The 14,752-nt window shown below is 39.9% G+C and overlaps 1 protein-coding gene across 1 annotated transcript; it reads right to left on the bottom strand.

Annotated features, from left to right (window-relative positions):
- Positions 1 to 1,921: 1,921 nt before the first annotated feature.
- Positions 1,922 to 4,966, bottom strand: LOC125535783. The gene is made up of 3 exons (XM_048698858.1): positions 4,447 to 4,966; positions 2,484 to 4,354; positions 1,922 to 2,368 (listed from the first exon to the last, which is right to left on the bottom strand). The coding sequence occupies exons 1-2, from the start codon at positions 4,896 to 4,898 to the stop codon at positions 3,331 to 3,333; spliced, it is 1,476 nt and encodes a 491-aa protein (XP_048554815.1). The 5' UTR covers positions 4,899 to 4,966; the 3' UTR covers positions 1,922 to 2,368; positions 2,484 to 3,330.
- Positions 4,967 to 14,752: the final 9,786 nt, after the last annotated feature.

The following is a 14,752-nucleotide window of genomic DNA, read 5'->3' as shown; positions in this document are numbered from 1 at the left end:
CTGCTGTGGTAGGGCTAGAATAATATGGTAAGGGCATTATCCATATCTTATAAGCATGCAAATAGTATAATCAGTATCTTCAGAGCTTGACTTTTGTCCAGTAACTCGTCGCATTCTCAGCAAACTGACATCAATCATAGTAGTTGGTGAAATTTCCTTCTAGTATAAACCTCAAAACCTGTAGCCATGGCCGTTTGGTAATGGAAAGACAGCCACGTGAGTAGTCAAATGGTCCTGCCAATTAGGTTGAAAAGATTTAGGTGAATAATTGAGGACAAGACAACAAATGGGATTGGAGGCGGGTGCGCCTGGTAGCATCCCACCTCTCATATAACCGTCCATCCTAAAATCCAATGACCTTTTTTAGTTGGAAAATTATGATTTACACTAGATCCGTCTCTTCCGATAGCTACATGTATTTAGTTTGCAATTTACTATAATGTAGTAATGTTTCACACTTCCTAGTTCCAGTATGCAAAATAGGCTCACTTTCTATTCCTAGTTCTTTTCTTCAGTTCCTGCCCCTACTACATAAGCAAGAGCATCTTGCTGTTCCTCAGCCCCTTGCTGTCTCCAAAAAAGTTTATTCGATCAGTTGGGTAGTTCCCCTCAAACTAATCCCAGCAGTAAATGAGAACTGTGGTAGTTGCATCTCAATTTTAGGATCTGGGTGCTCCTCATTTCTGCTTCGTAAACAGGACCCATTACTTCCTAATTTTATATTGTAGTAAGCTAATGGTTGTCTATCTTTTATCTTATATATGATGTTTGAGCATAGCTAAAAAAAATCAGTAAAATTTAAAATACATCCACAAAGTGTTAACCAAAGCAGAGTATGGGGGTTGAGCTAAGAACCAGGAGAAGCGCCACACTCTTATCACAAATTTTTAAGGCGTTGTTATGATGATGTGGTGCTAGATTGGTAAAAGGATGCTGTGTCAATGATTAAACTAAAGAAGTAGCAACAAATTGCCACTTAGCTTTTACTAGAGAAGGCATTCTGACATGCATAATAAATATGTAAAAACTTTTGTTTACACTATGCGTTAATGGACAGAACATGCTCGAACCGCTGTAGCTTGACTATGACTAACGATTGTTGGTAATTCATTATCATATAGGTTTATTAACTTGACAATGTTACTGATGCTCACAGGTGCATCGTGGCGAGAGAAAAACAAGACGAGGCCAGTCCTAGAAGAAGAAGAAAAAAAAATGCAATAAATGAAGTCATGGTGATTCGAACTGTTGTCCGTGTTCTTTTTTGCAGATATCGATATCTTAGCATGCTTCTGAAACAGATGATGTTTGCCACTTGTGAAATAGCTAGATAGCTTTGAGAGATGGTAGTTCATGTGGAGATTTAATTTACTTGGTTATGGTACACTTGGTGATGTTCCTTTTTACTCCCAAACGTCGTCCAATTGCGCAATGTATAGAGGATCAATGCTGCTGTTGCAGTGGCTATGTGCTCGATCGCTCAACTAATTAGAGTTGGAACTTGGAAATTCCGTAAAGTATGGTACTTTGCCACTTTTTTTTAACTGTTCTCTCCATCCACTCGTTTTATGTTTAGCTGAAACTAAACGTTCAGCTCAGCTCAACATACATGCAGATATTGATATTCGAACTAAAAAGAAGCTCCTCTCTTTTTTTGGGCTCTTTTCAAAAACAAGCTCTCAATTACCTTAACAATTGGACATGAAGCGTGTGCAACTTGAGATTTGACCTGTCCATCTGAACGCACAGACAGACAGAGCGAGATGCCTCACTCATTTTTGAGACAATAATTGTATCCAACACGAGCTGCTGGGCCAGGCCGCCAGGGCAAGGTGGTCAGGTTGGCGAAAGAGATAGCGGTGAACTGATGATATTACTCATTTCGTTGCACCAACCCAAAAAGCAGCAAGCATCAGACTGAACAAAACGAGCAGCCATGGCCACTCTGGCATCATATCACACAGACCACTAATTACATGAGGGAGGATGTTCAGCAACATATAAAGGCAGGCATTCATTTGGTAGGCAAGGACATACATGTACACATCTTCCAATATTATGTTCAGCAACATATAAAGGTAGGCATTCATTTGAAGGATAATTCAGTCACCACCTCCTCCATCAAACACGAGGAAGTGCAAAAACACAATAAATTCAGCAGGTAAGGCACTCTGTTTCTGTTACCAAAATGGAAGTTGGAAGAAAAGATGCAACCCGATGAAGCCAAATTTATCTCTTTCTCTCTCTCTGAGCTGGCTGCATCTTGTCCAACATGAGTAGCTTCTTCCTTTCCAAAATATACGTACTATGCAAGATGGCATTTGGAGACTGGTCATACTTCTGATGACTCCACAAGTTGTGGATGTGCCTAATAAAACAGAGGAATTAGGGTCCAGACAAGTGCCTCCTGTGCTGCTTTCAGCTGGGAATCTAATATTTACTGAATAAAATGCTCAAGGATGGATGATATCTCCAATGCACACCTGATTATGTGTTGTACATATTCAGAGCACCGGCTGGATATACAGAACAAACCCCTGCCGCGTATATTCAGAAAACCACCATTGGTAAGGTAAGAGTTGAGTGCCCTTGTAGATTGGGAGGTACTAACAACTATGTAACCAAAGTACTCGGCAGCAACCCTCGGAGATCCAGTGGAAAGGCAGATGAGGGTTAAAATGATATCATTCATATACCAACCTGCAGTAAGAAGCTACACCTTCCCATGATAAATTTGGTGACTTCAACCACTGGATGCTGCATAGGTTCCTATTTTACACAAGGTCTGCACATCAGATGTCATGATTCTGATCACCTCGGCTTGCTAGTAAGATTAGGAACGGAGATTAATGTCCCCGTTCCAAAGACCATGACAAGGACAAATGGGTATAACACTCTATGGTGCCCTCTTCAGAAACACAAAAAGTCCATGGTTTGTAATAGTGTCGTGATCTTGCAGGCTTTGACGTGACAGGAGATCATGAAAGCCGACCTGTGGTTTCATCATGCCTTAGACTATTTATCTTGGTGGTGAATCTGCCGTGTGAACAATGTGAAAGTAAAAGCAAGGGGATAGGAATGCACATCGCCCGGAGCAAACATGTGTTAAGGAGCATTGCAATGATCATCGCCCGGAGCAAACATGTGTTAAGGAGCATTGCAATGATCATCCTATGCAAACATGCATAGGATGTGGAAAAATCAACATAACGGCATCTTAGACTTGAGTGTACTGAAAGTGATGAAAAATGTGATGGATAAGCAGCCGTATGTAGGGAATAGTTAAGATAAATAATTCCTTTTGCAGCATCTAGTAGTGTACTCTTACAGCTAGCTTGGAGGGAAGATCCATGTTGAGCAACGGGAATCGACGCTTCTTTCTACTGGCCGGCTTTGAGTTTTGGATTTTATGTTGAACACCTCACCTGTATCGATAAAATAAATAGCATCCTCCTCTCTCTCTCCAAAAGCAGAAACAGACTTGCTGAAGCGTTTGCTGATGAAAAGTGCTTGGCCACCTAGCCCACCTGACACCGGCAACCATGTGCGTGCGCTGAAATCTGCCTCAAAACCCTCCAACTTACGAGTGAATTTGACATAACAACATTTAGGAAATTGCAATTGACGCTTCACCATGATTAGCTTCCCACACGACTCAAGTAAGTACCAAAATGTGGCGAGGTGATCATTGGGAGCATAAGGCATCTCATCCCACAGGATGCCATCATTGATCATGTTGTCTCCAATTGTCCTCAATTCATACAAGTTGCCCTGAAGCCGATCCTCTTCGTTCTCACAATAATGGTGTTGGTCCTCATCTAAGTCGCTCTCCACACTGGAATCAGCATCGCCCGATCTGATGTGGTGCTTGATATTGGTGACTGTGGGTATGCCATCAGCATTAAAGCTTACATTCAAGGAGAAGAGGTCCTCTGCCTGGGTGATCCCGTAGAGCCTGTTTCGTAAGAGCACGATGTCAATAATGTTGATGAAGGGGGTTGCTTGTGGCCTCGGTAACCACGCGCCCTTTCCCGGTCGGATTAAGATGATCGGATAGTTCCAATTGTTGGTCATGATAACGACAAGCTGGTCACCAGGGGTCGATCGGATGAGCACCTTGCGGATCTGAAATAACTCGGAACTATTACCGACGATGGCATCAAGCTCGGGGAGAGCCACAACTTCCTTAGAGAAAGGATTGTGCAAGAAGTAGGTATGAATTTTGTTCTTATCATCAGCGTAGTCGAGGGCGAGCCAGCCGTCGGTGGAGCCAACGCATCGCAAGCTGTCGGGGAAGGAGCTGTTGATGTTGGAGCGCTTGAACGGGGTGCACTCCTGCTTGCCAGTGGCGAACCTGGGAGGAGAACCATCCATACATACATTAGATCAAGAAGAAAAAGAAATTTTTATATATGTGATGAGGATGTATAACTATGGAGATACAACAAGATTTTACCGTGTCCTGTGCACTCTCTGATGTAAGTGTAGATGCCGTCGTGGTTGTAGAAGCCGCCGGGCAGCACGATCCAAGGCCGCTGCGGCAGACGTGAGGGGGCGGACGGACGGCGGCACGCGGAGTCGATCCACTTCCAAGGCCGCTGCCGCGGTGGGGGGCAGGAAACCGCTTGCCAGGAACGCAGCACCGTCCGCATCCACGGCACTTGCGGCGGAGGGGGAGCCGAGGCGCGCCAGGATCGACACACCAACTGGAATCGAGCGCGGTCTGCCAGGTTAGGGAGGCCGGCCATCACCAGATTTAGGATCTCGTCTGGGAGTTCCGACCACGGCGAAGAAGGCGGCTGAGAAGCAACGGAGCGCCAGCTGGAAGAGCACACCGCGTCGAGGACGGCGACGAGGAGACCTAGGAGGTCGTCGGACCACGGCGGCGGCGACGCCATTGACGTTGGTTGAATAGTTTTTTTTTTAGGAAAGAAAATATCTGAATTTTGTACCAGTTAGAGACGGGGAAAATAGCGGGCACATCTAGGAGAAGATGCCTCGCCGATTACAGGGAAGCCCCTGAAAAAATACAAAATAACAAACAGTTCCACTCCCAATGGCTCACGTTTCACAGTGAAATAGAATTAGCACCACGAGCGTTTAGGTGAGAGAGGCCGATCGATCCCCCAAAAGATAATCTATGCGCTTGCTGCGACCTGCGAGAGAGGAGGGGGAAGGAAACCTCTGGGTCAGTTCATGTTCAATCCTTGGAGATAACGCAGATGAACAGAACCCTCTGCTTAGTTTAATTGGGTCATCAGGTAATTATTCTGATCCTTTGACACTTTGAAGGTCAATTTTAGCAAGTAGTTTTTGTGTAAGATCATCTATGTGTTTCAGTTTATGGCGCATATCAAGTGGTTCACATGGCATATGGCCGTCTCTGCCTCGATACTTTCCTCAGAATTTTGTGATGGCAAACTGACCGAAGCTCATTAGATTAACATGTCCATTTTCTTGCCTGCTGTTATGTGCAAATGCCATGGAAGTTTAAGAACATGACCTCTCTATGATACTGTTCATCGTTCTTTTTTGTTGCCGGTAGTAGGTACGCAAAGCTTCAGAGTAAAAAAAATTCCGTCTCCTATAAACTCAAAAAACAAACTCTATTTTTGCATATCCATGGAACAGAGAACCATTTTTTTTGCCTCTTGTTTGTGTTGAGAACATATATTATAACTATACGACACTGCCATTTCTCTCTCTTTTGTCCTGTTGGTAGGAATGCATGTTTCCTTTTTTCTCCAGTACGAACAGATAGAACAAATGGCTGTTTTCACTCTCTCAACTCAGGAACTGATGCATCAGTTCAGACCTTGTTTTTGCCTCTTCCTTCATGCTGGTGAGAACAGATGCTTAACTTCGGCTTTTGTATATTTGCTATTGGGCCCCTTTTCAAGCGATGGCCCAAATGCCGACAAATACAATAAATTATGAGGTCAGTTGAAATACAAACTTCTCAACGTTGTCTCAGATTTATTTTGCCAATGGTGAAATAACTATGGTTGTGCATGTGCACATGTTGTTCTAGGTTGTATCTTTTTGACATACAAAGCTCACCAAGCAAAGGTGTGAAATTATCTAGCTCTGTGCCACGTGTAAAAATAGCATATCTCTGCCATAACTATAGCTATCCATACAATTACTAAATCAGTGTAGCAATCCACCCCATACGAACAACTTGTAACAATTATATTTTCTTTGTTTTTGCTCCTTAGGGTGGGAGAATTGATTTATTGCTCCAATGGAGAATAACAGCCCAGGGATTTGTGCAGTTTGGGCTCAAAAAGGTATGATGCTAACTGTTAACTTCTGCCAAAATGCTCATGTACTCTTATCCCTTTATTTTCTATTTAAAATCATAATCTTTGTTAATGTACCAATATTTTTCCTTGCAAAATTCTATAGTTAATGTAAAATCCAATGTTCAAGTAAAATATATTTTACGCTTAAGAGTCTAAAAATCCCATCTGGTTGCAGATTAGAGAAGATATCTGTGTATCTAGAACAACATATACTGAGTGAATTAAATTCATTAGGGAAAACGTTTCAAAAAGATATTTAAGCTTTAGGCCTGGTAGAAAAAAAGCAAAGATTGATTATTGATTCGAACAAAGTATCGTAGCTAGCCTTCGGTGGAGTATATATTTGTTTCCCTTGATCAATACATAAGCTTTGGAGCTGGCAAGTCATAATAGCCTCATAGTTATGCCTACTTGGATGAACAGGGTTGCCATGCTAACAAGAATACAAGATACAATCATTTGTAACTTCGTTTCTAAATCCTATAGCGTACCAATACCACGCTGTTAAATGAACTTGCTCTTCATGAACTTAATCTCTGTTTTTAGTGAAACATTTAACTTCTGATCAGTTACATGTTGCTCCAAGCCTTCAACCATGGCGTAACCAAGACCCACCTGCACCCCGGCGCGGGGGTTACATGACACTATTGAGTGACACAAGTATGTCATGGCATGCCATCTCTAGATACTAGAGAATACCCCGCGCGTTGCTGCGGGAATCGATTGGAATATATTTCAATGATTTGATTGTATGAAGCTTGCATTGTTGAATTAACAATATATAAACTAAAGCTAAAAATAAATATTATATATTGTATTTGATTATTATGTAGTTAGAACATATTTTGAATATAAGTGGCATAACATAATGGAAAACTCTTTTCATGCATGTTGAGTGGACCCTTGATGAGGTGTCATATGTGGTGGGGTGAAAAGTGTGCATGAGATCAACTAATAATGGAAAACTTTTTCTCATGCATATAGTGGTGGGCCTTTGATGAGGTGGCATGTGTGCATGTTGAGATAAATAGGAGAGTGGGGATCAACTTCTTATGTATATAAGATATGTATGCTATTTTAATTTTTTATGTTAATCATCTTTGTTTCTCCTGGAATATTTACATGTCAAATTATGCAATGACATATAGCCTTCGATCAAGACTAGAATTTTGATCAAATGTGTCCGGTCTATATTCAGGCATTGTGATTCTAAAATAAATCTCATATTTGTACCATCTCGACTTTCACAAACAATTATATAGTTTTCTATAGACGGGTGCGGCAACGCGCGCAAGCCATCGACGATCTAGTCAAACAGAATAAGGCACACCGAAGGAGCGAGTTACCTGCCTACCCATGTGTCCTTGCTACTTGTGAGTTGCGTTGAGATTTTCCCCAAAGAGGAAGGGTGAAGCAATAAAGTAGCAGACAATATTTCTCCCAGTAGAGAACCAAGGTTATTGGACAAATAGAAGATCCACGCAAACAACCGTCGCCAGTACCTACACACACAAGAGCAAATACTTCTTGCACCCAACACGGGTAAAAGGGTTGTCAATCCCCATGTACTCGTTAATTGCAAGGATCAAATCTAATAGTACTAGATAGATAAATTGCAAAGTAAAATAAAAGTAAATAAATTACAGTAAGGTATTTAGGGTTTTATTAATATGATTAAAATAGACCTGGAGGCCATAGTTTTCACTAAAGGTGTCTCCCTCACAAAAATAGCATACGACGGGTAGACAAATTACTGTTGGGTAATTGATAGAAAAACGCATAGTTATGACGTGATTCGTTGCATGATCATGTACATATTCATTGCATGATCATGTACATAGGCATTACGTCCGTGACAAGTAGACCGGCTCATGTCTGTATCTACTACTATTACTCCAATTCGAGAGCGCTTCTATGCTTGCCTCTCTACGTATTAAGTTCATGACAAATAGAGTAATGCATGAAGTATGATGACATAATATAGACGAAATAAATCAAGTAATATGATTGAACACCATCGTTTTCCCCCTTAGTAACAACAATACAAATACGTGCCTTGCTACCCCTTCTGTCACGAGGTGATGACACCGCAAGATTGAACCTACTACTATGTACCGCTTCCACTGAAGATCTACTCATCAAATTGGCCAAAGAAAACTCATAGATCGGAATGCATTACATAGCTATAACAATCATACATAATAAATTTCATAAAAAAAATCAATTAATTTCAATGAATAATCTGATCATAAACCCACAATTCATCGGACCCAATAAATGCACCGCAAAAGAAGATTACATCCAATAGAACACTAAGGAGAATACTGTATTGAAGATCAAAGAGAGAGAAGAGATAGCCATCTAGCTAATCACTATGGACCCATAGGTCCTGTGAGAACTACTCACACATTTCACTTTATGATGCAATTCTAATACCATTTCTCTCTTAATTTACAAGACCTACATGAAGAAGGGAGATTACCGGCAGTTGGAGTTCTGGACTTAAAAGAGCTACAATAGAAATAGCTATTCTATGGAGCTCCAAATGACCTAAAACTTCACGGAGATTTTTTTATTGAATATATAAAAAATATTGGAACGAAGAACCACTAGAGGGGGGCCACCTATTGCTCACAAGGCAATAGGGCACGCCTACTCCCCTAGGGCGCGCCCTGATGCCTTGTGGGGCCCACAACAGCCCTTCGATGCCCCTTCTGCTATATGATGCCTTTTGCCCTAGGAAAAAAACAAATATAAGACTTCGGGACGAAGTTCTGGCATCTCGAGCCGGAACCTGGACAGGAGCACTTTTGCTCTCCGGCGCAGTGATTCCGCCAGGGATACTTCCCTATGAGAGGGGAAAATCAAAGTCACCGACATCACCAATGATCCTCTTATCGTGGAACGACCAATCTTCGTCAACATCTTCACCAGCACCATCTCCTCTCAAACCCTAGTACATCTCTTGTATTCAATCTTTGTCCTAAAACTTCAAATTGGCACCTATGGGTTGCTAGTGGTGTTGATTACATCTTATAGTTGATGCTAGTTGGTTTATTTGGTGGAATATTATATGTTCAGATCCTTAAGCATATTCAACACACCACTGATCTTGAACATGAATATGATGTGTGACTAGTTACTTTTGTTCTTGAGGGCATGGGAGAAGTCTTATTATAAGTAATCATGTGAAGTTGGTATTCATTCAATATTCTGATGATATGTATGTTGTTCTTCCTCTAGTGGTGTTGTGTGAACGTCGACTGCATGACACTTCACCATATCTAGGCCTAGGGGGAGGCATTGAGAAGTAATGAGTAGACAAAGGGTTGTGAGAGTGATAGAAGCTTAAACCCTAGTTTATGCGTTATCCTGTAAGGGGATGATTTGGATCCATATGTTTCATGCTATGGTTAGATTTATCTTAATTCTTCTTTCGTAGTTGCGGATGCTTGCAAGAGGGGGTAATCATAAGAGGGTTGCTTGTTCAAGTAAGAACAACACCCTAGCATTGGTCCACCCACATATCAAATTATCAAAGTAGTGAACGTGAATCAACTGAACATGATGAATGTGACTAGACGAGAATTCCCACGTGTCCTTGAGAACACTTGCTTTATATAAGAGAACTTTCCGGCTTGTCCTTTGCTATAAAAAGGATTGGGCCACCTTGATGCACATTTTTTACTCTTGCTACTTGTTACTTGATACGAATCAATTTGCTACAAAACTATTTGTTACCACTACTTTCAGTACTAGCAGAGAATACCTTGCTGAAATCCACTTGTCATTTCCTTCTACTCCTCGTTGGGTTCGACACTCTTATAGAAATGACTACGATTGATCCCCTATACCTGTGGGTCATTACCCAATCGATATCAATGCGAGGAGTAGGGATTGCCATGCAACGGATGTACTAGAGCTATAAGTTTATGAAAGCTCACTACTGAAACTAAGTGGGTGTGCATCCAACTTGTTTGCTCATGAAGACCTCGCGCATTTGAGGAAACCCATCATAGGAATATACAAGCCAAGTTCTATAATGTAAAAACTCCCACTAGTATATGAAAATGACAAATCAGGAGACTCTCTATATGAAGAACATGGTGCCGCTTTGAAGTGCAGGTGTGGTAAAAGGATGGTAGCATTGTCCCTTCTCTTTTTTCCTCTTTTTTTAGAACAATATAATGAACCTCATCCCCATTTTTTGGAGGATTCATCACTCTCCATCATTCTTTACCTCAGTGGGACAATGCTCTAATATGATGATCATCACACTTCTTTTTACTTACAACTCGATAAACAAAAACAATACGACTCTATATGAATGCCTTTAACAATGTACCAGGATGTGCAATGATCAAGCGTAACATGTATTACAATGAAGAACGATGTCTTTGCCACAAATATCATGTCAGATCTATATCATCATGCAAAGCAATATGATGATGAACACACATGTCATGTGAAAGTAGCCATGGAAGTTGCATGACCATATATCTCAGAATGGCTATGGAAATGTCATGATAGAGTGTATCATATCACGGGATTCAGATGCACCAACGAAGTTCGCACCAACTCTCGAGGTGAGAAAGGGCAATGCATGGTACCGGAGAGGCTAGGTGGGAGTGCTGCATTAGTTCATGAACTCACATTAATCATAACGAACTCATATATTTATTGTGAAAGTTTTATTAGCCCCCAAAGCAAATTACTACTTGCATGCCCCTAGGGAGGAGGTTGGGGTAGGAGTTAACCATTTCGCGCCCCGGATTCAAACAGTACAGAGGATTTCAATGAGGAATAATAATGCTCCAACACCCCCGACATGCCATGACGGACACTTAAATGAGTAATACATAACAAGCTTTAAAATCAATACTTTTACTAATCAATGGTCATGAACCAATACCATTTCATATTACTACATCAGTATAATTAAATTATACATTTCATATTCAGTGATCTACATCAAAAAAATTATTATATCACTCTTATATACTCCCTCCGTCCGGGTTTATTAGGCCCCCTTTTATTTTGAGCCAAAGTTTGACCATGAATTTAACAATAAGATGTAAACTATATGTCACAAAAATGATACCATAGAAAACATCTTTCAAATACAAATCCAATAATATAATTTATATATATAGTCAAATACGTGGTCAAAGCTGGGCCCAAAATACAATGGGGCCTAATAAACCCGAACGGAGGTAGTGCCTATCGTTCTTGAACTAGTCTCATAACCCGTGCCTATTACCACTTCCTATTTAAGACTCTCAAAACGATATAAGTGAAGCATGAGAGTGCAATCATTTAAATAAAATATAACCACCACAGTGCTCTAAGTATATAAGTGAAGCATATGAGCAACTGCCTAGCTCAAAAGATATAAGTGAAGCACATAGAGTATTCTAAGTATATAAGTGAAGCATATGAGCAACTGCCTAGCTCAAAAGATATAAGTGAAGCACATAGAGTATTCTAACAAATCATGATGAATGTGTGTCTCTCTCAAAAGGTGTGTCTAGCAGACAATGATTATGGCAAACTAACGAACAGAATAAAACTATAGCACAAGACGCTCCAAATAGAACTCATATCATGTGATGAATAAAAATATAGCTCCAAGTAAATATACCGATGAATTGTGGACTAAAGAGGGGATGCCATCTGGGGCATCCCCAAGTTTAGACGCTTGGGTATTACTTGAATATTACCTTGGGGTGCCCTGGACATCCAAATCTTAGGGTCTTGTCGCTCCTTATTCCTCTATCCATTGCAAACTTACCCAAAATTTGAAAAAAAATCAACACAAGAAACTCAATAAAACCTTGTGAGATCCATTAGTATAATCTGTAAACCATAAACTTATGTACTATTGTAAACCAATACATAATTATTCTTGCATAATACCTATTGTATTCTAATTTTTCCATGACTTATACCCTTCGATATAATCCATAGCATAATTAAAACAAGCACACTATGCAATAAAAATAGAATCTATCTAAAACAGAACAATTTGTAATGATCCGAACAAAGCCATATTGGGCGCAAGATCCCTACACACACGTAACTCCAGAAGTTATGAAACATTAGGAAAATATAAACAGTTTGTATCTTAATACTGTGTAAAACATTTAGGCCAAGATTACATTCCAGTAAAAAAGTGTAAATTCCTGCACTTGCCGAAAAAGTTTCTGTTTTTGCACAGAATCAATTCAACTATCATCCAAATCATCCCAAAGATTTTACTTGGCACAAACACTAATTAAAAGATAAAACACAGTCATTACAATAGCAATAATCATGTCATCACAACAAAACAGAAAATATTGGGTTTCTCCCAACAAGCTCTTTATTTATAGCCATTAAGATAGACTCGAGATTTCAATGATGCTAACATGAAAGATAATAATTGAAACACAAAGGGAGAATCATGTAGCGTGTGAATAAACACATTTAAATCTAACACACTTCCTGTGCATAGGCATTTTATAAAAACAAATTATCAAGACAAGCAATATCTAGCATATGCAAGAAAGAAGAACACATTAAAAGTTTCAACATGTAACGCCAGGGTTTTCCCAGTCACGACGTTGTAAAACGACGGCCAGTGAATTGTAATACGACTCACTATAGGGCGAATTCGAGCTCGGTACCCGGGGATCATAATCAAACTCAACAATATAACTATTATCTAAATATTATCTCCATGATCCACATGTATGCAAGTTTTATAATCTTCCAAGATAGTGAGATTAACATCAACTAAAGTCATGACCTCTCCAAACCCACTTTTATCAAAAAAAAAGCATAAGATTGATACTTCTCCATAGTAGTGGGATCATTGTTATTTAAAATTGATGCCCTTCCAAACCCACTTTTAGTAGTATTGCAAGTATCATTATCAATAATAGATTCATTACGAAGCTCAAACAAATTTTCAAGAAAACAAAAAGCATCATAATTATCACCCCAATCATGATCATTAGCATAATTCATATTTGTAGAATTTATACTAATGCAATTACAATCATGCTTTTCATTCAAGGTGTATCCCAATAACATTTTCTTTTATCACTTCTTCATTGTTAGCCATTGGTTTACAATATGTAGCAATTTTGAAAAGATTAGTAAGAGGATGAGAATTCATATGTCTTTATTTTTATTTCTTATTTTATGTTTTGGCGTGTCGATGATAAGGAGAGCATAACCAGGCAAATAAAAAGTAGAACAACTAAATGATAATGTGTGTAGGGACCTTGCTTTGTTTGATGAAATCTCCCGGCAACGGTGTCAGAAATTATTTCTGATACTTGTGAGCTACGTTAGGAGTTTCCTCGAAGAGGAAGGATGAAGCAATATAGTAGAGCATGGTATTTCCCTCAGTAGAGAACCAAGGTTATGGAACCAATAGGAGATCCACGGAAACAACCGTCGCTAGTACCTACACGCACAAGAGCAAATATTTGCACCCAACGCGGGCAAGACGGTTGTCAATCCCCTTGTACTTGTTAATTGCAAGGATAAAATCTGATAGTAATAGATAGATAAATTGTAAAGTAAAATAAAAGTAAATAAATTACAACAAGGTACTCCGGGTTTTACTAATATGATAAAATAGACCCATGGGACATAGTTTTCACTAGAGGCATCTCTCTCATAAAAATAGCATACAGTGGGTAGACAAATTATTGTTGGCCAATTGATAGAAAAGTGCATAGTTATAACGTTATTCATGGCATGATCATGTATATAGGCATTACATCTGTGACAAGTAGACCGACTCCTGCCCACATCTACTACTATTACTCCACTTCGAGAGCGCTTCTATGCTTGCCTCTCTACGTATTAAGTTCATGATAAATAGAGTAATGCATAAAGTATGATGACATAATGTAGACAGAATAAAACAAAGCAATATGATTGAACCCCCACCGTTTTCCGAAACAATACAAATATGTGACTCGCTACCCCTTCTGTCACGTGGTGAGGACACCGCAAGATTGAACCTACTACTATGCACCACTTCCACTGAAGATCTACTCATCAACTTGGCCAAAGAAAATTCATAGATCGAAAAACATTACATAGCTATAACAATCACACATAATAAAGTTCATAAAAGACTCAATTATTTTCAATGAATAATCTGATCATAAACTCACAATTCATCGGATCCCAACAAATGCACCGCAAAAAAAGATTACATCAAATAGAACTCTGAGGAGAAGATGTATTAAAGATGAGAGAGAGAGAGAGCCATCGAGCTAATCACTATGGACCCATACGTCCAGTGAGAACTACTCACACATCATTGGAGGTACACCAAGGTGATGTAGAAGCCCTCTGTGACCGCGTCCCCTCCGGCAGAGTATCGACGAAGGCCTCCAGATGGAATCACGGAAGAACAAAGACTTGCGGCAGCAGAAACGTTATTT

Source organism: Triticum urartu, chromosome 2 (assembly GCF_003073215.2).
Source record: "Triticum urartu cultivar G1812 chromosome 2, Tu2.1, whole genome shotgun sequence".
Taxonomy (NCBI): domain Eukaryota; kingdom Viridiplantae; phylum Streptophyta; class Magnoliopsida; order Poales; family Poaceae; genus Triticum; species Triticum urartu.
The sequence above is the reverse complement of the archived record's forward strand: the minus strand, read 5'-3'. Positions and strand labels throughout refer to the sequence as shown.

Bases quoted from the DNA above. Each gene is read 5' to 3' on its own strand.
- LOC125535783 (XM_048698858.1), bottom strand. From the start codon at position 4,898: ATGGCGTCGCCGCCGCCGTGGTCCGACGACCTCCTAGGTCTCCTCGTC. The intron at 4,355-4,446 runs GTTGTATCTCCA...TTCTCCTCCCAG, and splicing joins ACAGGACACGGTAAAATCTT to GTTCGCCACTGGCAAGCAGG.